Genomic DNA, 24,613 nt, shown 5'->3' on the forward strand with positions numbered 1-24,613 from the left:
ATTCTTGCAATCTGAAGAGGAAAAGCTGAAACAAATTTAAAAACATGAGTTAAATCTGTGGTTCTAAAATTGAAACTGTACAGTTTCCATTTTGTGTATGTGATATCTAAATAAAAGTGTGCTGTGGAGGAGATATCACTGATAACTGTAGTGTCACTTATTGTTCATTTAAATTTATAACTTAACAACCAACTTAGGGTTTCTTGAGATATTACCATCTCCGTCTTTAGTATCATTTTTTCAAGTGTGAAACTTTAATGCCTTCTACACTTTTCCTATTCTTCTTTTTTTTTTTTTTTTTTTTTTTTTGCGAAACTGGGAATTGAACTCAGGCCCTTGCACTTGCCAGGGAAGTGCTTATTCCACTGAGCCATCTCCCCAGCTCCTCTTTTCCTATTCTTGATACTACAGCTGAAGCTAAAGTTTTTCAGTCAAAAGCGTTTACAAATCAAGAAATCATAAGCTAGTCAAAACCCATTTCCTGTTAAGATTCAAGGTTAGCAAAAGATCCAGGAAACAGAGACCATTGTTTGCTGTATCTTGAGAAATTGTGTTTTTTGTTGTGCTACAGGTAGATTTTCCTGTTGCTGTTGTACATAATTGGCCTCAAATAATGTTTCAACATGTTAATAAAGCATTGTTTCTTGAGTTCATTTCCATGTATAGGTGTTCTATTTAACTTTTAGCATTTATTTTTTATTCACAGATGTGTTTTTCAGATTCTTTTATTTAGTCCACTTAGAGTTAAAGTAGGGTATGTCACCATGGTTTTGTGACACAGTTCTTACAGAGATTCTACCATAAATATAAAGGGTGAATTGAATAAGGAGCAAGCTGCCGAGTGTTTTGTTTATTTATATGAAGTTGGAAACAAGTTATATAACTTCATTTACTTCTCCTAAATTCAAAGATTTTATGATTAACTTTTTTTAGTGATAACTTTAATAGTATTAAATTTTATGAAGTTAGAATTAAGTTTTAAAGTTATTTGAGAATACACATGTCATTTTAGCATTTCAAAGAAATTGAAATTAACATTAGACCATTGAAATTAACATTAGAATTCTTAAATGAGTTTTATTTCTTCTGTTAGCCGGATCGGCCCCCCTTCTTCTCCTACAGCTGACAAAGAAGAGAATCCTTCTGTGCTGGCTGAGAACTGCTTCAGAGAACTGCTGGGTCGAGCAACTTTTGGAAACATGAATAACGCTGTCAGACCAGTTTTTGCGTAAGTCATGGGTGTTTTTCTGGTCATTTGCAGTTTTGCTTTGTTAATTCCATACGTTCTTACAGAGGACAAATCATTTTTTACTTGTATGCTGAAGTTACTATTGGAAACAGCCTAACGTTGAGGAAGTAGCATAGGGATAGGTTAGATGTTGCATATTTGATCACTAGTTCAGCCAATTAGCTTTTTTTATCCTTTAAAGTATTGTGTATAATACTGTGTGTATCATTTAACTTAAATATGTCTGTACAGACTTTGAAATGCAGTAAAATATTAGAACAGTGTCCAACTATCTTGTTTTAAAATGTCTGTGGTCACTTCTATTTCCTGATTTCTTTTTCTAGACCTTGTTATTGCCATGACTGAACTGCTTTACATAGTGTTTATTTCTCTGAGTAAATTTCCTGTTAATCAGAGACCAGTTAGAGTCAAAGCATTAAGTATCTTCTTGCCCCTTATATTCTCTTCTCTGAGTGAAATGCATTTATAAGCTTTGGGCTTCTTTTTTTTTTTTTTTTTGGTGGAACCAGGAATTGAACTCAGGCCCTTTCGCTTGCCAGAGAAGTGCTTATTCCACTGAGCCATCTCCCTGGCCCAAGCTTTGGGTTTCTTACGTAAACATTTTCTCCCAAACCTCGTCAAGTCTTGTATTTCTAAATTATCAGATAATAGATCAATTATACATAATTCAATGCAGTTTGTGAACTTTTTGCTGTTCTTTTGATAAAATTTACCATATCCTTTCCCCCTTCTTACTGCAGTAATGGGCTTAGCATATATAAAATATTCTGAATATCAGCCTCCCGAATTCTTTATTTAGAATGGGTGATTCTACCCTAGGGCTCAGATTTGAACATTAGGCACTAGAATCTATACACCACAACTTTTTATTCAAAATCAGACAACCGCTAGATTCCTGGAGGAATCTATGATCCTTTGGGCCTCCCTGCCCCATTTGAGATTTACTACTTTAGTTCTTCTGGGCTTATGGAGATGCTACTAAGAATAACCCCACTTATGTTAGTATATTGAAAGCAGTTTAACTTTTAATGTCCAAATATATGAATTTATTTTTATCTTAAAACTTAGGGAGAGGGCTGGAGAGATGGCTCAGTGGTCTAAAGCACCTACTTGGAACAAGCTTGGCAAAGCACAGGGACCGCGGTTCGATCCCCCAGCACCACATGCCAGCCAGCCCCGCCCCCTGGTGGGCTGAGCTGGCCACACACATACACACACTAAATAAAAATGTAATGTAATAAATAAATAATTAAAAAAAAAAACTTAGGGAGAGGTAGTCTATGAGGTCTAAACATCTAGAGGACTGACCTAGGAGGTAGCCAGCTTAATTCTACTTGAATTTAGTTACTGGAAGTAGCCAGTATTTTTATGTGTGACTTACTGAATGTAAGTCCTGGTTGTGTAGTAAATTAAGAGTTAATTAAATATTATGTAGTTATGTAGTAGCTGCATAGTTAAGCGCTAAATGTTCTCTGTAAATTAGGGTACTGGGGATATGTTATATAATGGAAAACATACCTGATGGACGATTGATATGCATAGTAATAATAATATGAATTAGAAGTAAAGGCAAAACATTGATCTAGTAGTTAAAAACGAAGAATTCATATCTAATTTGAGAATTTGGGGATGGTATTGTTTGAAATAGATAGAAATAGGTATCAAAATCTGTTGCGGAGCTGGGTGTGTGATACATACCTGCAATTCCAGCACTTTGGGAACCTGAGGCAGTTTGAGTCCAGCTGGCAGCTTAGTGTTTTGCTATGACTGTATCTCAAAATGAAAATTTTTTTTAGAAAGGATAGGGATAAAGTTCAGTAGAAAAGACCTAGGTTCAATTCCAATACTCCCCTGCCCCCCCAAAACACAAAATGTGCTGTGGAAATGTTTGTTCTAGGGACTGGCCAAATAGCTCAGCAGATTAAAGCACCTGCAAGCAGGTGCAGGACCCAGGGGTTCGATCCCAGGCCTGCTATGCTGGCTCTGCCCCCGAAGCACACTGAGGTAGCAATTGAGACTGGGTGTGGTGGTACGCAGCACCTGTAATACCAGCTCTTGGGAGGCTGTAAACAGGAGAATCACTACGAGTCCTGTCTAGTAATGAGACCCTGAACACTCTGTAAACATTTCTCTAAAATACAAAAAAAAAAAAAAAGAAGAAGAAATGTTTGTTCTATGCAATTTTATGGGGTTGTATATAGTATATAGAGTTATATAGAATTTGTATGAAATGATCTTGTTCAACATTGAAGTAGGCTTTTTATTGTTGCCTAGTTAGTAAAGAATATAATTGATTAGACACTTTAAATATTCTAATCAGTAGTGTGCACAAAACACTGGTAACATTGGCTGGAGTTTAGATATAGTTACAATTAATATCAAATAAGAAGAAAGAGTTTAGATTAATATTTTGTATTTAATAGTCTGTGCCTAATTAGTGAAGATCTTGTCTCCACATTGTGAAAAGGCCAGAATTACCCCTAGAAAATGTTGATCAGCTCAAGCTGTACAGCATAGGCTTAGAACCAGGGTCAGTATGTTAGTAGTTACCTTATTAAAATTCTAAACAAGAAAGTTTAGAAAATAACTACATGGATTTAAAATACTTTTGTTCAAACTAAGTATAATGTCAGGTCAATTTTTGTTTTAGAATTGCTTTAATGAAAAAATGTTTTTGCAAACATCAGCCAGTCTAGTCTGTGGAGGGCCGGGGATATAGCTCAGATGTAAGTGCCTGCCTGGCAAACGCCAAGGTCCTGAGTTCAATCCCTGGTACTAAAGAAATAAGTAAAACTAGCTGTCAATGAGTTTGTGCTAAGCAAGCTAGTCTGTAGCTCTGCATTTTGTTCCTTACTGTGTATCTGTGAATCCTCAATCAGTGGAACTCCCTAACCTACTTCGAAGGATTTTATAAACAGCAAAATGTGCATATAATCCAGGACAGTGATACTCATAGTTCAGTGGGCTTATGGATTCCTGCGGTGCTTTTTATATCTTAGGCTCCCAAACTCAAGAACCTTGATGGCTGATGCTATAGAGTCTAGAAACCTTGGGGGCTTTTCTTACTTGGGTGTCCCGGCCCGGGAACTTTGTCCCTGGCCTTCTGTGTCAGTGTCCCTAGCCCGAGGCCCTGGAGATGGGCAGACGTGGCCCGCACTGTGGCTGGCTTCCTTGTGCACTCACCTCCCCCGATGCTTGCTACTATGGTGTTGCAGGTGTCTTTCCTCCCTCCTCGCCACTTCACCTGGGTATTTATTTATAGTCTTGTGTAAAGTGAAGTATTTTGTTGTTGTTTAGGGATGAGCTTTGTCAGTTGAGGGAAGAAATGTATCACTTGTAGACATGGAAACCTTGGTTTCAGATCATTTTTTCTTAAGTTTTCATACTGTTGAAGATTCTAAATGACAATAAAATAGGTGACTCATAAAGTACTTTTCACTTGCCATTTACAGGCATTTAGATCATCACAGACTGTGGGACCCTAATGAATTTGCAGTTCACTGCTTTAAAATCATAATGTATTCTATTCAGGTAAGGTTTGTTTAACTGTTAGATAAGCAGTTTTGGTTCTGTATACATAGAGGCATCAAAGACATAAACTGTAGGTTATAAAGCTTGCTTGACCTGGCTGTTTTGTCTCATTTGTTTATATTACCAATAATTTTCTTATTTGTCAAGATGATAAATGTCTAATACAAAGAACTAAATAATAGTGGTGCTCTTTATTGGAGGCTTATTTAGTACATCTATTATGTATTTGCACTATTGAACTAGTATTGGAATTCGTATTTATTGTGGCAGCACACAGTGCCTAATAATAGCTGACATTCACTATGGAGTGATACTTCACTCTTCAGTCTTTAGAAAGCCTTCTAATGAAGCACTTACCTGTTGCAGAGGACAACCCTCCACCCCGCCACACCCCGTCAACATGAGCAGACCTGATAAGCTCTTTACTCATATATATGTATATATATTTAATATTTAATATAGGGTCTCACTGCACAGATTGGACTTGTGATCCTCCTGATTTTCAGCCTCCCAAGTGCTGGGAATACAAGTGTGTGCCACCACACCCAGTCTTAATCACTTCCTCAGTGGCCCCAGGGGCAGGGCTGGCACAGCAGGCTGGGGATTGAATCCCTGGCCCCTGCCTCTGCCTAAGCAGGTGCTTTAATCACTGACCTATCTGGCTGGCCCTCCTGATTAGCTCTTTAGTCAAGGGGCATTTATTTATTTCCTTCCTTCCCTTTCCCCTCTCTCTCTCTCTCTCTCTCTCTCTCTCTCTCTTTCTTTCTTTCTTTCTTTCTTTCTTTCTTTCTTTCATACAGGGTCTCACTACGTGGCTCAGACTCATAGCAATGTTCCTGTCTCAGCCTTGCCAGTGCTGTGATTGCAGGCGTGTGCCACCATGCCCAGTTTCAGCACTCAGCTTGGCACTGGGCCAGCACAGCATTTGTTATGGTGGGTGGCACCCAGGTCCTTCCGCTTGCCAGGCGGGTGCTTAGGCCACCAAGCTATCTCCGCAGCCCCATTTCAGTTCTTCTTAATATCATTTTGATTTTTAGTTCCTAAAAAAGTCATCACTACTTTAATGGAGATAAAGTCCACAGAGGCAGCACAGATATTAAGTCTTATCAGGATTTGCATTCTGAATGTACTATTTACTAGTTGCAGAAACTTGATTTATGCAACTTCTCTGAACTCCATTTTCCTCATCTCTAGAAGATTTTAATATGTGCAGTAAACGGTTTACAAGTTCACATAGATGCTACCATTTATCAAGAGCTGGTTGTGCCCCATGACTGTGTTAATAACCTTGTATGTTTTGTCTAATATCATTCTCCTTACCCTATGAATTAGGTGTTGTTATTCCCATTTTATATGTCAGAAAATTAGCCTTTAAAGAATAACTAATTCACTCAAGGACACATGGGTCAAAAATAAAGTCACCTTGCAAATTCTGATCATTTTATTCCAAAGTTTATGGTCTAAGTTAATCATTAAGATGTTGATATCAGATCTTGCATAAAGTAGATTTTTCAATAACTGATAGTTATTATAAAGCTAGCTTAGATAGCAAAAGATTTTTTTAATTTAATATTTAATAGGTAAGAATAGGTCTTACAATATATGGACAAAATCTAAGGGTTTTTTTTTGGTCTTGTCCACCCTTTTTCATCATCCATCTTCCTTTATTAAGATTTAGTTATTAGAAAAAAATTGTTCTTTGCCAGTGGGGTACAGTGACACCTGTGTCCCAGCTTCTCAGGAGGCTGAGGAGGAGGACTGGAAATTTGTGGCCAGCCTGGCAAGCTTTTTGAGTCTCTATCTCAGAATCATGAGGGCTGGGGTATAGCTCAGTGGTAGAGCACTTGTCTGTCATGTGCATGACCTTGGGTTCACCCATGAAACTTGAAAAAGTTATTCTTTTACAAAATATAACTTAATAAATAGTAAATTATAGTTGGAAAAACCTTAAAATCATTAATTTTTATTTAATGTTCACAGAGGCACTTCTGGTTTACAACTTTGCTTTAGAAAGAAATTTACAACATTTGTTGTATGAAGTCCATTGATGACTAATTAAATGATAATGTGCACCAGAAGATTACCCTGGTGCAGTTAAGACTTGGATAGATTGGATTGTTCCCATTGTCCTTTACAGACAGATGCCAAGTACCTGAGTGATAACATTAGTGTAGGTTACCTTCACTAGATACTATTTCAGTCTTTCTTAAAACAAGCCAAGCATGGACATGATTTGTATACTTAAGGGATTGTATAGACTAGTTCCAAGTACAGAAGGGCATTTCTGGTGAAGGGAAAATGTCTTTCATAGAGATTTTTGTTTTGTTTATGCTAAACTGATTTGTTGAAGGTAAGAAGGTATGTTAAGAGCAGGGTTCTGAGAGCAGGTCAGGACTCACTTCATGGCCCTTCTGCGTAACCTTGAGAAAGTTACTAAATTCCACCCTCTTATACTGTGAACTGCACAGCATCGTTGAGTTGAAACTTTCTTCCGCTGTTTATGTACATATGAATAATCCATAAAAAAGTGCCCAGAAGAATGCCTGGCACCTGTTTACTTATGAATGAGAAGTCTTGTCATCATTGTTATGTTCTGCATTACAGTAAGATATCAGTCAAAGGGTTACCAGTTGAAGAGTAGCAGTATCTAATATTTATGGGGCACTTTTCATATAATAGAATTTTGGTGCTTTGTACGGATGAATCACCACAAAAATTGTATGATAAAACTGTTGTTACTGTCTGAAAAAGTAATGTAGGTGAGGAAGTCTTAGGTGCTGAGATAGCAAGTAACCGTCTCTTAAGCTGTGAAGCACTGAGCTGTTAAACCGTGGAGCCGGAACTAGAACCTGAGCAAATCTAACTCCAGGCTGTGTAATACTGCGCTGCTATACCAAGTTGCTTCTTAAAGCTATTCATCTTACTAATATTGCCTTGAAGTGTGGGGTACAGTGACTTTACCGTAGACAAAGGACTCTCAATAAATCTAACTTACACAAAGAATACAAAGTATAGTATCTCTCAAGTTTCACTCTATTCATTTATTTTCTTTCTTTCTGTATTTAGGACAGGGTCTGTAGGGTCTGCAGGTCTCACTACATAGATCCAGACTTGTAGTGATTCTCCTGTTTTCAGCCTCCCAAGAGCTGGGATTACAGGCGCTTGCTACCATGCCCAGTCTCAATGTCTGCCTCAGGGCACCCTACTGGCATGCCGAGGATCAAACCCCAGCCGCTGCACTCTGCCTAAGCAGGCACTTTCGTCTACTGAGCTATCAGACCGCTATTTTTGGTTTTGTAGACATGATAATGATTAATTGCTTACAAGCAAAGTGATCATGTGCCCAGGATTTTGTAGGCTAGCCCTATTTTATTCATGTAGCTTTCAAGATGGACCCCACTCACTCTCTGAATGCTCTTATTGAACAATGAATCAAGCAGTTCATTTTCTTGTAAGGCAGACACTAATTGTGTAAGACTCACATGTGAGAAGCATGCAGCTTTCTGGGCAAAACATGCACTTTCAGGTTAGTGTGTCTACAATTCCTGTATTTTAATGTAACTTTAAGTAAAGCAAAGTAGAGATGAAAACAGACAATGTTTATTTCGGGTTATTATGAAAGTACATATGTTATGACAGAAATGCAGAAACACCTGCACACAAAATCTATTATATATCAATACAAATAGAAGGAAATGTTTTGCCTTTGAGCAGAGTAGCTATTATTGGGCACAGCTTCTTAATATAAAATGACCTATTGCAAAGGAAAGAAAGGTTAACTAGCTTGAAGACAGGTGTATGTATAGGTTTCTTTCTTTTTTCTTTTCTTTGTTTTTTTAAAGGTCTTGTTACTGTATTTAAAAATAAAGTTGTTCATCAAACATTGTTCCGGAATTTTTTTTTTTTTAAATTTTTGGTTCTAATATCATTCACCACAATTGATCACATTCATCTGTATGTGATAAAATGGTCTCTGTAAATTGTGAATCAACTGATGTAAATTTTGTCCATTATGTGCTGATAAGATTTTCCTCTGGATAGTGGCTGTTGATTAAATGAGGTCTGCCCAGGTAGTACTGTTATGTGTCTATAATAAATAGCATGTATCTTGTTTGGGCAAAGGGGAAGTGCTGTAAATGTCATATTCTTTTTTAAATGATGTTTTGATTTACTGTCAAGTTATAAGGGTGTATTAAATGTTCTTTGTGAAATTACAGAGAAATACCTGAGAATTTTTAAGTCTCGCTCTTTCTCCAAAGTGACCAGTGGTAATCCCAGCACTCAGGAGGCTGAGGCAGGAGGGTCGCTAAAAGTTTGAGACCAGTCTGTGCTACATAGCAAGACCCTGTCACGTACTTTTTGAAAACCTGTTGAGGGCCTAGGAGGGTAGCTAAGTGACATGCATAGCATAGCAAGACCCTGCAGTTTCCTAGCACAAAACAAAAAGAGAAAAACGCTAACAGTGAATTTCACAGATGATGGACCTTATAACTTGCATTTTCACTGAGTCTCATGTGTTTCTAGTGTCCTGTTTGTTCTTCAAAACAGTAGTTTTTAAATGGCTGTGTATCACCTCATAGGTACCAGTTTTGGATGCTAGGACATTGAAGTGTCACATGATGTCCATTCTTAGGAATTATTCTGGGTTGTATGTCCTTGCTCATCAGCTCTGTACTACCCCATTTCCTTTAGGCCCAGTATTCTCACCACGTGATCCAGGAGATTCTAGGACACCTTGATGCTTGTAAGAAAGATTCTCCACGGGTCCGAGCAGGTATCATTCAGGTTCTGTTAGAGGCGGTCGCCATTGCTGCTAAAGGCTCCATAGGTGAGTGCTGCGGAGACAGTACAACAGTGTGTTACTCTGCTTCACATGTATTTTGCATTAATATAGCAATGTATGAAGTAATCTTTAAAACCATCTATGCGTTTTCAAATGTACTGTAATTTGTCTTGAAATTCTGGGCTCATGTGATTATTCTTGTATATTCAGTGCAAATAAAACATTTCTAAATCAGTCCTCCCTTTTTTCTTCTAATGATAATATATTTTGAACATTGGGAGACTACACTTGAAATAATGATCTGGGTTGAACATATTAACCCCCAAATCTGAAATTTGATGTGCTCCATCATCTGCAACACTGTACGTACCTACATGATGCGGTGAGTGGGAGAGCCCACGATCAAAACGTAGGGCCACTATAAATATATAAACATATGTGCATACCAGCTAAAATATCTAACTGTATTACATAAAAATTGTATTAAAACAGAAAGGAACTTTGTGTTTAGACTTGTGTGATGTCCCTTAGAGATCTCCTGTTACACACACGCACGCACTGCTATTGTGAAATGCGCAGTAACTTCTGGGCCCAAGCATTTTTCATAACAGATACTTGGGGCCACCTCTTACTGAGAAGTTTTTGCACGTCAAAAGATACCAACTTGTAGTTTACTTGCAGTTAGACAACTTCACTTGTCAGCAAAGCAGGCTTCAGGCATGTATGAGAAAAAGTGATCAGAAAAGAGAAGGAGGTGGATGAGCATGAGCAAGTGTCCCACGCTCCAGTTTTCTAGAATGTGTGGTGCTAATGATAATGGAAGTAGTCGGAGAAATGGCTTTAAAGATGAGCGGCAGCCAGAGTATAGAAGTTCTGTCATTGACATGGGATGTAAGGTAAGCCATCTGGCTGCAAAATGCAGGACTCACTGGAAATAAACTACTGTCGCTGCTGGCAGAAAGGGAAGAACTTGCCCGTGGATGCCAGCATGGGAATGAGAGCGTGAAGTCAAGGGGCCTCGATAGTGACCGTCGTAGAGATATGTAGGATAAGGGACAGACCCGATGTCATATTTCATCTCCATGTGATTAGAAAGGCAGAAGGGGATGTACTAGAAATAGAGAAACTGGGCCAGTCTGTTGTGGTTTCTTTGTTCAAAATCAAAGTAAAAAGTAGTTAGCTAATGAAATATTTCAAACTTACACTATTGTTTTAATCTTAGGTTTACAGATCTTATAAATCCAATAATACATTATTATTTTTCTTGACACAGTTATCTTTGGTAAAAATTGAAAATAAAAAAAAAAAATGTCACACGTTGACCTATGTACTTAGCGGAATTGGCAGTTTTCATTCCTTGCATCGATTCAGGTGACATCTGGGTTCTTCCTGTCAGAAGAACTTCATAAAGAACAATGTTTGTTGAAGTGAAAGTCTGTGGCGGAGAATTCCTGCAGCTTTTGCTCATCTGAGAGCTTTCACTTTCACAATGAAGAGAGAATTTTAGGCTTGACAGTTTTTCTTTTTCTTCATAGCACAGATGAGATACTGGTTGACTGTTATAAACTTTGCATAATTTCTGACAAGAAGTTTATAGAAATTCTTACCTGACTTCCCCTGTAGTGAACTGTGCCTCAGCCTCTGGTGACTTCTAAGCCTTTTCTCCCTGTTGCAGGCATCCAGTGGCTTTGCGATGGTGTACTTTGGTGTGGCCTTCACTGCTTATTCTGGTTGGGACTTGTTCAGCTTCCTGGATCTGCTTTTCACCAATTTGTGCAAATCCTTAACCACTATTTACTTAAGTAGTCTTCCTTTCTTCCTTCTTCCTCTTGTGTTTTGGATTCATATCGTGGTTCTTCTCCACTGGACTGTCTGACTAAACTCCAGTTAGTGGAGTCTTATTTTCAGATGTTAGATTTGATTGCTTGTCTCTCCTCATTTTGTTTCCTTTAAATGTTTAGCATGTCAAACACACATCTGTGGTTTTGATAACTAATCTCTTTTATTTTGGGTTCTTATTGTATTGACCGACCTTCCCCTTGATTGTGTCATGATATTTTATTTCTTTGAAGTTTAGCAAACTTTTATTGGGTGTAGGACATTGAAATGTTCTTTCATTGTTCAATGCAGGGTATTAATTTTAAGTGTGTTGGAGTTTGTTCTGATGGGCAGTTAAATGACTTGTGGATTAGTTTCTTGGAAACTGGTTGTCAAGCTCTTCTAGAGTAGATGTAGAGTGCCTTTTGCTCTACGGCTAATTATCCCCATGTCTGGGGGTGTAGTTAGTGACATTCCTCTCTGGTAGGACTTGCATGATTCCACTTCTGTGTATACTTTTTAGCTTAAAGGTGCTGGTATAGGACACATTGCTGCTCAGTCTAGAAGGTGTACCTCCCTGTAAGGTGCTAAAGGCCTCTGTCAGGGAAGGATTCAGCTAGAACAAGGCTGCCCTAAGGGAAGACAGCTGGCTGGCAGCAAGGCCTGTAGAATCCTTGCTTTGTAGTAAACACAGCCCCAGTTGCAAATGAAGTGGACAAACTTTCATCCTCTTCAGTGACCTGGCCTCAACAGGAGAAATACTCTAAAATTCTCTCAATGACAAATAAGAGTGGACAGTAGATAGTGACCTTTCATTATTCATTTTAAATTGATCTTAAAAATATGCAAGCAAGTTATTGAGTTGACTAGTTATTTAATTTGAAGTATGAGATAAGACACTGACACTATATTGGATCATCCCACCTATTGATGATGCAGGGTACTGTGTACAGAGTACTATCTGTGAGGTTCTGTGAAGGTGTTCCATCATAGCTACCTGTGCAGGGAAGCTTGTGACTGAGATTGTGAAACAGAAATGAGGGCCCTAATCAAGATAGATAAATGTGATAATACATGTGATAATGTGGTAATAATGTTTTGTATGAGCTGTTCATAGAACAAAAACAGGAAACAAGTCACTTTATTTGAGTTTGATAAATTCATTAATTTTCTGTATCATAATTGGAAGAAATTATTCTTCATTTAGTCTAAAAAGATGCAAAGTAAATCTTATATGCTACAGAGAGCTGTATTACAATTTTATTGATTATGACCTATCAGTCTTCACTAAATATTATCACAGTATATACTATTTAGAGTGGACAAAATTAGATGTTTTGGATAATCCTTACTGGCAAATAAACATCTTGGATGGGTTCTACCAGAGACTGAAAGAGCAAGTTGCTTATAGATTGCTCCTGGCATAACTAGATTTTCTTGTTTGTTCACATTTTTTTTAAAAGTCCACGAATTATCATGTATTTTTGGCTCTTTTGAAAATGGCCAAAAACTATGTTGAAATCTGCAAATTACATCTGAGTGTACACATTCCTTGGCATGTCTGCTCACGTAGATCGTCCCTCACAGGGCCCACTGTGCTGGAAGTCTTCAATACCCTCCTGAAACATCTGCGTCTCAGTGTTGAATTTGAAGCAAATGACTTGCATGGGGGATCTGCAAGCAGTGTCAGTGTAAACACAGGTCCCAAAGACAATGATGAGAAGATTGTGCAGAATGCTATCATCCAAACGATAGGTAAGTACATTTCACTTTTCAAAATGGTCATATACAACAATGAGTTTATGAAGTTCTCCCATAATGTGCTTGATATATATTACGTTTATCAAAGATAAGTGACTTCTGAGACTTTTAAAAATTGGATAATTGAAAAAAACAAGGTAGGAATGAGACAAAAATGCTCTATATCCTTTACCCAGATGGATCTGTTTTTGAACATTTTATGCCATTAACTTTTTCATTTGCTCTCACCCACTTCCTCCTGTGTGTATATAAAATAGAAACTTTTTTCTGGGCTACTGGATGTAATAAGTTACATACATTAAGGCCCATTATCACTGGATTCTTTGGTGTATTTTTCCACAGAATGCATATTTTTTTTTACATAGGCCGAGTAGAGTTACCAAAGGAGTAAAACGTGACACGTACTGTACTTTAATGAGCCTTCCACATCTCAGTTTTGTCAAGTCGACTCAGTAGTACCCTTAATAGCAATTTTTCCCTGGGATCTGGGATCCTCGGGAGGATCATTTATTACGCGGATCTTTAGTTTCATTACTCTGGAGCATTTCCTAGATGACGTGGACATTTCTTAAGAGCAAAGCCTACTACTTTTTAAATAGTATTTTATTAAGGAGATGTTCCCATTTCATTTTTTGGTGTTTCCTCCTGATTACATGTAGCTTAGGTGTTTCTGGCTGGAACAGCACATAAGAGGCATGCTCTTCTTAGAATAGCACGTCCAGCAGGAAGCAACGAGCGTTTGCTCCTCATTGCTGGTGTTACTATACACCACCAAGGTATTGTTCTTTTACGTCCACAATCCAGCCTCTGTTTTTTTTCCCATTGCAAATAATAAGTGGTCTGAGAAGACACTTACACCATGCAGATATTGAGGCCTTCAGCCAAACTTCCCTGTAAATCTTGCATCTAATCATAAATCTTGCTTCAACCATTCTTTACTATGATGTCTATAAGAGGATGGGGTTGAAACTACTCTCTTCATCTACCAGCTAACTCTCTGGGGTCTATTATAAACAGGAGTCTCCTTTTCTAACTTTGTATTATGTGGAAATATATGTATTTATCTCATTATTATAGGCCTCTGAGTATATTTTATGGTTATAATTTATTACTGTACATATTTATTTCGGCCCATAAGAGCCCTTTTAAGTGCCTTCTTTGTTTATATACCATCCCCCCTCCCCCCTTTTTTGAACTACTGTGTTACTTGTGTAAACTGTTTAGGCAAGTTTTCCATTTCCTGTCCCTACGTGGAAACACAGGTGCTGTGTTTCCTGTGAGTGGCAGTGATATTGAAGACCAAAAGCCAGATGCACATTTTTGGTCTGTGCTGTCGTTTTTTCTCCCTCACTCGCACTACCTCCTACCCCGGTGGTCCAAGTACGTAGTGCGAGTTGAAGAGCTTCCTGGAGTGCACACCTGTGATCTCCACATTTGCGGGGACTGAGGCAAGAGGATCCCAAGTCTGAACCAGGCCTGGGCAATTTAGTGACTTGACAGAACCCTCTCTCAAAAAGAAAGGAGAAGGGATGGAATAAAGCTCAGTGTGAAGGCCTTGGGTTCAGTCTCTAGTACAAATAGAATAAGAATAAAAGAAAGAAAATTTTAAGAGCTATTTATATCTGATGTACAAATACAATTTATTTTTTATTTTATTTATTTTTTTGTGAGATTGGGGATTGAATTCAGGACCCTGTGCTTGCCGGGCAAGCACTTATTCTACTGAGCTATCTCCGCTGGCCCTTACAAATACAATTTAAAGGCCAGAGTCTTGGGAGGGTGAGGGAGGAGAATGGTAGTGAGTGAGTGTAGCCATCATGGGCTACATAGTGTGCTCAAGGCCTTCCAGAACTACAAAGTGAGACCCTGTCTCAAAAAACCAAAAACAAATGAATACGTACATATGTAAATAGATACAGTTTAAAGCATACAAGCTAGTTCTCTATTCTCATCTTCCTCTTGCGGTTTTCTTTAAAATGTAGCTCTGTGACTGCTGTAATAATTTCAATGTCAGAGTATATTCTTAGAGTTTAATAGTTTCTAATCTAATAGTTTCCAGAATAATAAATTTATTCTGGACCACAGATTATCCCTTTTATCTGGGTAATTTTCCACTTGTGGGCTACATTTTATAATAGTTCAGTGGTATACTTAATGACAATTTGCCAATTTTTCTTGTCCTCTTATCTCTAAAGCTTTATGGATGTCTATCTGTTCATCTGTCTGTCTGTCTGTCTGTCTGTCTGTCTATCTATCTATCTATCTATCTATCTATCTATCTATCTGTCTATCTATCTGTTACATCACATTCAAAACCTTTTTGTTGAACGTACACATATACCAGCTCACCAGGTCCTTTGCTGAGAACTTTGTGATTGGCTGTTGCCTGTGGAAGCACTTAATCCTCTTGTGTGATACCTGTGTTGCGCCTTGCCATGATTTCTGCTGCACACAGCCATTGTCCGGAGGAGAGAGGCTCAGGGGTGTCCTATTGCAAATATTTGTAGCTGAGACATTTTAGTTACTGAAGATAGTTCGCGTCAGTGTACAGTAAAACTAGGTTCTATGGTGATTTTTACCTTTATTATTTATGGAATTTTTGTGGTATTCTAAAGTCAGATCAAATCAGCAAATTTTATTTTTACTGAATTAGTTTAAATTTAGTGATTTCTAATTACTTGAGTATTACTGTTTCTAGAATACTATATTTAGTGTATTGTTTCTTAAATATTTCACCACATAGTATCTGTAGCATGCTCAACCAATGTTTCTGTGATGTAACATTGAGAATAGCATGATAATGTGAAAATTAAAAGATGAAGCAAAAGTATGGTATAGTGAGTGAGTACCTTTTAAAAAGTTGTACCTCTGAAATCCTTCATTGTTTTAGAATTTCCCAGTGTCTGGTAGCTGTTGAATCATACAGATATGCGTATGGTGACCTATGCGCAGGACCGTTGCGGCTTCTCCCTTCAAGTTATAGGGCTATTGGCTAGGTTCTCCTCAGTTTTAAAGTAATCAAGAGTATATCTCCTGACTGTTTTCTTTTCTGTGTTCATGAACATTTTTACTCAGTACCCTGAATGTCTTTTTTTTTTTTTTTCCCCTAAATGTCTTAAGAGTTGGTATATAGAGATGAAATGTTTTCAAGACTTCCCAAGGTAGATCAAGTCCCGCCCAACTTTAATTTAAAAAAATAAATTTTAAAGCATGATGTAGTTGCTACTGTAATCGTGTTAGTCATTTAAATGTACACACACACACACACACACACATATATTTAACAGGATGCTGTACCCTGTTCACCATGTACTTGGGAGAGAAAAAAAAAAAATGATTTTTTTTCTTCAGAGCACCAGTTCTTAACCTTTGCTATCCATTGAAATTACCTCAGCATCTTAAAAATATACTCAGGCCTGCATACCCTTCCCAACTATTCTGATTTACCTACTTGTGCCCAAAGAGTAGATGAAATCATTCTACACTTTTATGCAGTGTGCCATCAATTAATAATAAGCATCATTGAATACAGGGAGGTACAGTGGAGCTTGTTAAGGCTTTAGACAATGCTATAGTTGGTCACTTTTGTGTTGGGGACAGTAGTAAGTGCAAGTGTGTGCTACTTTGTATCTTAGTGGCAGTGACTAACTTGAACAGCTCCTTATCTCAAATATGTACTCCTTGATATTACTTAGAATAATAACCTTTTAACAGATAAAGTTAAGATTATTAGAGTTTTGAATGCTCTACGTGCTTTTGGAAGTCTTACTTCTAGGCCCCATCACAGTGATGAATAGAGTATTTGATTTTGAGTAAATAAATTAGTAGGTGCAACAATGGAAGCTGAGGAGTTAAATTGAAAAGTGCACGTATCCATAAATATTAAATACAGAAATTGTCTCTTAACAGTTTTTTTGAATTTTTTAAAAGGAACAAAAAATAGCCATGATTTAATCTCTAGCTTTCAGAGAATTGAGATAGTGCGAAGTGTGAGTAATGATAAATTTGGAAGTAAACTATCAAAAGCTGCATTAGATAAGTTTAAAATATTCTCAAACCCAGTGAGAAAATTTGCAAGTAAATAAGTTAAATGTTTTATTTATTTATTTTTAACTTCTGGTGAATTATGTATGTTGAATGAATTCACAGGTCTGATATGTAAACCAGGCTCATTATAATGACCTCTTAAAGCTTGGGTAATACTGAGAACCCAGAGTAGTGACCCAAGTTTTGATTCTACATGAGGCAAAATTAGCCTATTTACTGACTTCTTACCAGAACAATAATTTTCTATTCAAAATATGTGAACAAGACTTCCACAGAATTACTTGAAGTTTTTTTCCCCTATTTCTAAAACTCTGATCAACTCAAGCTTATGATTTATTTACTACTTTACATGTAAAAGACCTTCAGATATTATTTTATCTAATCATTAAGCTATAGACACACGCGATATATAAATAAAAAAAATGTAGATATATATCTCCATATACTGAAAGTTATATTGTTTAGAAAAATTAACTTTGGTAAAATTTATCTTAATATTTCATAGGATTTTTTGGAAGCAACCTACCAGATTATCAGAGGTCCGAAATCATGATGTTCATCATGGGGAAAGTACCCGTTTTCGGAACGTCTACTCATACTTTGGATGTCAGTCAGCTGGGGTATGTTCTTAAACTGTCAATTTGAACTTAATCTTGAATCTGTGTCATCTTAAAACTAGGAAATGATTGTTTTTTTAAAAAACCTTAGCAGTGAAAGTAATGTTACTGTCATTATACTAGACTGTGTTCTTTATTGGCCTAGTAAATATTTATTTGTCTTGGGCATTGTGTTTGTGCTGCCTTATACAGGATTGATCTGCATCCCATAAACATTATTTAAATTAACATCAGCATCTTAGAAATGTTGACTTACTCCTAGAATTCTAGAACTGAAACTGATTTTAAGAATCAACTCTTGCTGTTCCTATTTTTTAAAAAATGTATTTGATAATATGCTCAAGCTTTAGTTTGTGAACATTTTTGTTTTGCTGCTTTAGTAAGAAAATAATCACATTGTACTTCATAAATATGTATCCTTGTTAGGTATTAACAGAACATTTAGGAAATCATTTAAAGAGGCAACCATACTAATTACTTTAGCTTGATTATTACAAAAGTTATTACAAAAACTAGTGCGGCAGCCTTCTGCCCTACTGGTTCAGAGATGGGTTCAGAGATGCCTGCTTCTGTTTATAAGGCAGGGGACTTCTGCTTTGACGCCAGAACCTCTTGTGGCAAGTGTTCAGTCCCAGTGACTGGCCATATGCATACATGATACACATGTATCAGGTCATCACACTGTACTCCATACATAATATAAAATCATAATAACTTTATTTTATTTTTTTGGCAGAACCAGGGATTGAACTCAGACCCTTGCACTTCCCGGGGAAGTGCTTATTCTACAGAGCCATCTCCCTGGCCCCTAATATAATAACTAAAAAACAGCATGAATTGGAGAACATACTTAATATAAATATAGCAGATGAATAAAATAGCTCTCTAATATATATCTATAAATGCATAAGGGCAAATGATTAAAAGAAAATTAACAAATGGAAAGGTATTAACAGTAAAAGAAATATAAATTATAATTTTCTTTTGAAAATGATTTTATTTTACTATTGTAAATGATTTTAATTATACATATGCCTAGTAGACTGTGTTTAATGATACACAATGTGTAATGATCAAATCGGGATAGTTAGCATTTGGCTCCTTAAACTGTAAAAAAAAAAGATTTTGGTTAACATATAACTGTATGTATTTAGTGATAGAAAGTGCAGTATTTTGTTTTTTGTTTTTTTTTTTTTTCCGTACTGGGAGTTGAACTCATGACCTTGCTCGTGCTTGCCAGGCAGGTGCTGAAGTGTAATATTTTAGTAATTCTGCTTCCATAAATGTGCACTGAAGGGCCAGCCAAATAGCTCAGTGGATTAAAGCACCTGAAGGCAGGCACAAGGGCCAGGGGTTTGAATCCCGGGCCTGCCATGCCAGACCCGTTCCCGGGGCGTGCCGAGATGGCAGTTGAGGCTGGGCATGGTGGCACGTGCCTATAATCCCAGCTCTTGGGAGGCTGTAAACAAGCGGATCACTACGAGTCCGATCTAGTAGTGAGACCCTGAACACCCTGTACATCCTTCCCTAAAATAGAAAAAAAAGTGTACTGATATAGTTTAACTTTCATACCATCACATACATAAATTTATTTCCTTGGATGAACAGTAACTTGAATTTTTTGAGTTACATTTCTTATTTAACATAACTTTTAATTTGTATGAAATCTACTTTAATATATAAAGTATGGCTTCAGCTGTTATAAAAATAAAATTTATGTAGCCCTTAAGGATGAAGAGCTAAAACCAGTAAAATGTACTATAAGTAAATGAAGCAATACAAATGTGAATTGCTATTAATAATAGCTGCATGTTATATATTTTAGGGATTTGGGAACCAGGCGGATTCAGATAATGTTGCTGAGATCTTTGCTTATGGTAAGGCATTTAATATAGGTGAAGGACACTTAATGTTAAATTATTAAAACTTTGAATTATTAAAAAGATGAAAGGAATAGCTTCACATTGTGAGCTTTCTTACTTAATAATGCATTATTATGTAGTTGTCTCTGGTTCGTGTGCTTCTTTCCCTGCTGTGCATTTCTCACTTCAGTAGTTGTACCTGGTCTTCGGTATGAAACACACAGAGGGCAAAAACTCTTGGCATTTTGCAGATGGACATGTCTGGGCTCCGAGCCTCGAGTGGAGCAGCTGAGGAGCTCCGCCAGGGTCACTGAAACGAGGACAGAACTTGGACTTGTAAACCCAAATTTCTTTTTTGTGTTTTATGCTGTGTCTTTTATGTCCTATCCCAGTAATGACTACTTGCTTGGAAGATGATTAATAAATGAAACTTCATCATTTTAAATTTATGGGAGCGATACATAGCCTCCAAAATAAGAGGTCCTCTGGTGGTTTTTAATTATTTGTGTTCATTTTTGATTCAGCTGCACTTAGCATAATGCCAAGGACAAATATGAGCCCTTTACAAATCAGTAACTTAATGTAGAAACATTTAATATTTATAATCCCATTTTTCAGAGAAAATATTTCACACTGAAGTGTAAGTACAGAAGTATATTCATTTTTTTGTGGTGTTTGTCATGTAGAAGTTTTGAACAGTTTTATTAGTTCTTCCCTGTATGTTTTGTTTCTTTTTGTGCTTTACTTTAGAATTTCTTGCCTGCTTTGATATATTCACATTTGCTTGTTTTCTTAAAAAAATGTTTGAAATTTGGCTTTCGATATTTAGATGTGTGGGGCGAGGTATGGATATAGTTTTAGTTTTCCTCAGCAGGTAGATAGCTGTCCTGCTGATTTTCCTGCTAATAGTTAACTCCATTCTATAAGTGCTAAAATGAAAAACTGTTAAAGATCAATACATGCTTATAATCATGAAAATAGTTCTAAATTACCCCCAAAATTTCATTTGACTGAGTATTCATTTACATTAAACAAAGTCTTATGTTATCCTTTTCATCCTAACTGTACTATAGTCAGCAATTTGAGTATCTGTATGGTATGGTTTTAAAATGTTTATTAGCATTTAAGTATATTCTCTTTTAAAAATTTTAATTTTAGGAGATAGTGATGCCTCTCAAGTGGCCAATCAAATTATTAATAAAGTGGCTTTCCAAAATGAAAACGTACTGCTTTTAACCAACTGCTTAGTTTAAATAAAATAATAATTAGTAAATTTAAATTAAAAAATTTCAGGTCTTTGGGCAAGGGAGATAGCTCAGCAGTCCAAGCACTTGCCTGGTAAGCACAAGGACCCAGGTTCAATCCCAGTACCCTATGTCTTTCTGGCCCCTCACTAAGCCAGTCACCAAAACCGGGCATGATGGCACATGCCTGTAATCCCAACGCTGGGAAGGCTGAGGCAGGATGGTCGCTATGAATCCAAGCTGTGTAGTGAGACCTTATACCAAATAGATAGATAGATAGATAGATAATAAATAAATTAATAAATTTTAGGTCCTTTACCGTTTGCCCCTAATTTTTTTGCAGCAGTAGTTTTATTTTATTAAAATATATTGCAATATTAGAATATTAAAATACATTGGAAGTATATTATTTGGAGTCTTTCAGATATTACATGGCAACCGAAAATGTGGGAAAGATAGTATTATAAAGTATTTCAGCAGGTTAAGGAGCAAAAATTGTTCTAAACTTTATGCAGATTTGGTGATAATTTATTAATAAGAGTAGTGATAAATGTTTCTCCGTAGGTATGGGTAGGAGGGATATGTTCACATATGTTTTTGTTAGTTTTAGAATCAGTGATAAGCTCCACTTTCCACCCAGACACATGCCAGCCATGAGCCCTAAGGAAACTGACCCAGGCACAGACCTAGTAAAGGAGACGTGGAGGACCCCAGCCAGGCTTGCCAGGGGAACAGCACATCCCTGGGCGCTGATGTGCTCTTGGTGGCTAGCTGCCCAGCGGAGGGCGAGACTGAGAAGAGACATCTGCCAGCCAGCACGCTGTTTGAGATTCTCAGCCTTCTGCTGCACTATAGTTCAGAGATGGCTGCTTCTATTTATAAGGCATGGAGACTTCCGTTTTCATGCCAGACCCCCCCCCCCCATAAGCATTCAGTCCAAGTGACTGACCAGTGTGCTGGCTTTGAATCCCTCAGTGAGACGTGTTTGGGTCCACATTGTTCCCTGATACCCGAACTAGGTACACACTGCACTGGTGTGCCACCTGATCTTCTTATGTCTCTTTCATGCTGACTACTTACTGTATATATTCCTGAGCCGAGTGAGCCTCATCTTCCTTTTATAAAATACAAATATGTTGATAGCTGCTTCACAAAGATACATTGAGGACATAGTTAACTTACACATAGTTCTCACAATTGTGCCTAGCACATACTGAATGTGTTATGAATTTCATTATTATGAATGCTGTATAAATGGAGTAAAATCCTTCATTTGGCAAATGTTCCTCATGTCATTCAGGATCGTGTGCATATTTTCTGTATGGTCTTGATTTGGCAATTTCACTGAAAAAGGATTCATGACAAGCATTGTTTATTTTCATCCTGTAATCAGGTCACATCTGGATACAAAGCAAAGACGATTGTTACTGCACTGCCAGGATCTTTTCTGGATCCTTTGTTATCACCATCTCTCATGGAAGATTATGAGCTGAGGCAGCTGGTCTTAGAAGTAATGCATAATCTCATGGATCGCCATGACAACAGGGCAAAGCTCCGAGGGATCAGGTAGTGTTTCGTGTTGAAGTGTACTTAATGATAATACTTTAGTTTTCTGAATTAGTGTGTTTAGTGTTGTGGGACTTTTATGTAGGATTTTCAGTTTGTAAGTGATGGAGCCACTTTATTTGTATATTTTCTTTTTTCTTGTTTTGTGAGACAAGAGACTCACTATGTGGTCCAGGATGGCCTCAAACTCCCTGAGGAGTTCAGCTGGCCTTGAACCCTCAGCAGTGCTACGTCTGCTTCCTCAGTGCTGGGATTACAGCTGTGTGCCACCGTGCCTGGCTAAATTAGTTAATATATTCTAACATAAACAATGTGTCGATGTCACTTAATATACTCTTTAGAGATCTGCTAGTACCAGCAGTTACATGGATTTTACTTTAGTTTTGCTTTAAACTTAGAATGGCATTAGGAATTAAAATTGTGCACTTCTTAGTTAAACTTGGTAGATCATTACTATCATTATGTAGACATGTAATATACTCATTAACTGTTAAGTAGTTCAGACTTGGGAGTTTAAGTATAGGTTTCTGTGTAAGATTAATATTGTAACCAACTATGATATTCATTAAAATATGTATATATATATATATTGTCTCTAGAATAATACCAGATGTAGCAGACTTAAAGATAAAAAGAGAAAAAATTTGTAGGCAAGACACAAGTTTCATGAAAAAGGTAAGAACGTTTTGTGAAAATCAAACGTATCATGTAAACTGATCATTTGAGTTGTTAAATGGCTTCATTCTGTGTGGCTGTGTGACTTTCAAATGAAGCCACAGAGCTGAGAGATGGAGGAGGTCACGCCATCAGCTTGCGTTTCCCAGACGTTGCCTCACATTCCTGGCCCGGTCCCCGCCAGCCTGTGTTTAAACATTGCATTCTTGGGCTTGGGAGTAGTTCTGCATTTTCATCTTCCTGTAATTCCTTCATTGCCCTTCTTTACACACAAAGCACATGCACAGATCTCACTTTCCGCAGATTTGAAGCTCTCTTTTATAGAGAACTTCACATTTTTGAGAACAGTTACCACTGAATAAATAACTTTAATAACTGCTTAGTTGGCATAACTGTAATACAGTACTTGGGTATAAAGATGTATAATACATGTTATCTAGCTAGATTTTCATGATGATAACAATAAATTGTGTAGGTCTTTGGCAGACGGCTGCATTTCCAGAATGGCAGTGTCCAAGGTTATTTAGCATATCAGGGCGCTTCCTGTGTTGTGAGTAATCGTTCAGAGGGCGAGGACGGTGTGGAGAGCTGCAGAAGCTGGGATGCAAGGGCTACCTGACCTTGCTCAGGGTCCTGGATGATGAAGCTGTGCAACAGAGCTGAGCAGGGACACGCAGGAGACGGGCAGCCTGAGCCGGGTCCTCAGCTGCCCCTTTGCCAGCCTGCTCTTTTCTTCTCTCACCATCACTAAGGTTGCTTGTCACTGATGGTAGTCCAAGTAACACTTCCACAGTTTAAAAGCTTCATTTGAGGTGGCCGGGGAGATGGCTCAGTAGGACAAATGCTTGACTGGCAAACGCAGGGATCTGAGTTCAAGCCCCGGTTCTGCCAAAGATAAATAAATAAATGCTCTAATGTAAAAAATAAAAAAAATAAAAACTTCATTTGAAAAATAATTTGCAAGATATCCTTGTTTGTAAATCTGATTCTTTGAATACAATTTTTGTTTGAATGTACTGTATATTTAAAAACTAGAAATAAGGCAAAGACATGAACACTTCTGAAGTCTCTTTATATTACCTAGTTCATGAAAGAATTTGTTCAACATAAACTGTTAATGACGACTGACATAATGAATTTTCAAAACTCAACTGACAGCTAATTTTGGAAATTTTTTCACTCTACAAGATGACCTTAAACAATCCTGAGAAGGGATTTCATTTTACCTGCTGTGAGAATGGTAGAAATGCTACTTCTCTGTGCGTAATTTTCAGAAATGCTATTTCTTTGTGTATAATTTTCTGGAAGGCTATGGCTTAGCTACAAGGTTAGAATAATATTCTTAGGTTGAGTTTTGAATTCTTAGACTATTCTCTAATTTAATACTCTATTTTATAATTTAAAATAGCTCCAGGCTAAGCATTTGTTATAATTAGTATTGTTCTTAATAGGATCTTTTT

The 24,613-nt window shown here is 37.2% G+C and overlaps 1 protein-coding gene across 1 annotated transcript in view; it reads left to right on the forward strand.

Annotated features, from left to right (window-relative positions):
* Efr3a (EFR3 homolog A) overlaps positions 1-24,613 on the forward strand; it is a 74,288-nt gene that overhangs the window by 25,570 nt on the left and 24,105 nt on the right. The window contains exons 6-13 of the mRNA XM_023702604.1: positions 1,094-1,228; positions 4,702-4,780; positions 9,473-9,608; positions 12,969-13,136; positions 17,695-17,809; positions 19,632-19,683; positions 22,306-22,478; positions 23,078-23,153. Of these exons, the coding sequence (XP_023558372.1) occupies positions 1,094-1,228; positions 4,702-4,780; positions 9,473-9,608; positions 12,969-13,136; positions 17,695-17,809; positions 19,632-19,683; positions 22,306-22,478; positions 23,078-23,153 (934 nt within the window). The remainder of the gene's footprint in view (positions 1-1,093; positions 1,229-4,701; positions 4,781-9,472; positions 9,609-12,968; positions 13,137-17,694; positions 17,810-19,631; positions 19,684-22,305; positions 22,479-23,077; positions 23,154-24,613) is intronic.

The sequence above is a fragment of the Octodon degus genome, unplaced genomic scaffold (assembly GCF_000260255.1).
Source record: "Octodon degus isolate 3935 unplaced genomic scaffold, OctDeg1.0 scaffold00154, whole genome shotgun sequence".
In the NCBI taxonomy this organism is placed as follows: Eukaryota; Metazoa; Chordata; class Mammalia; order Rodentia; family Octodontidae; genus Octodon; species Octodon degus.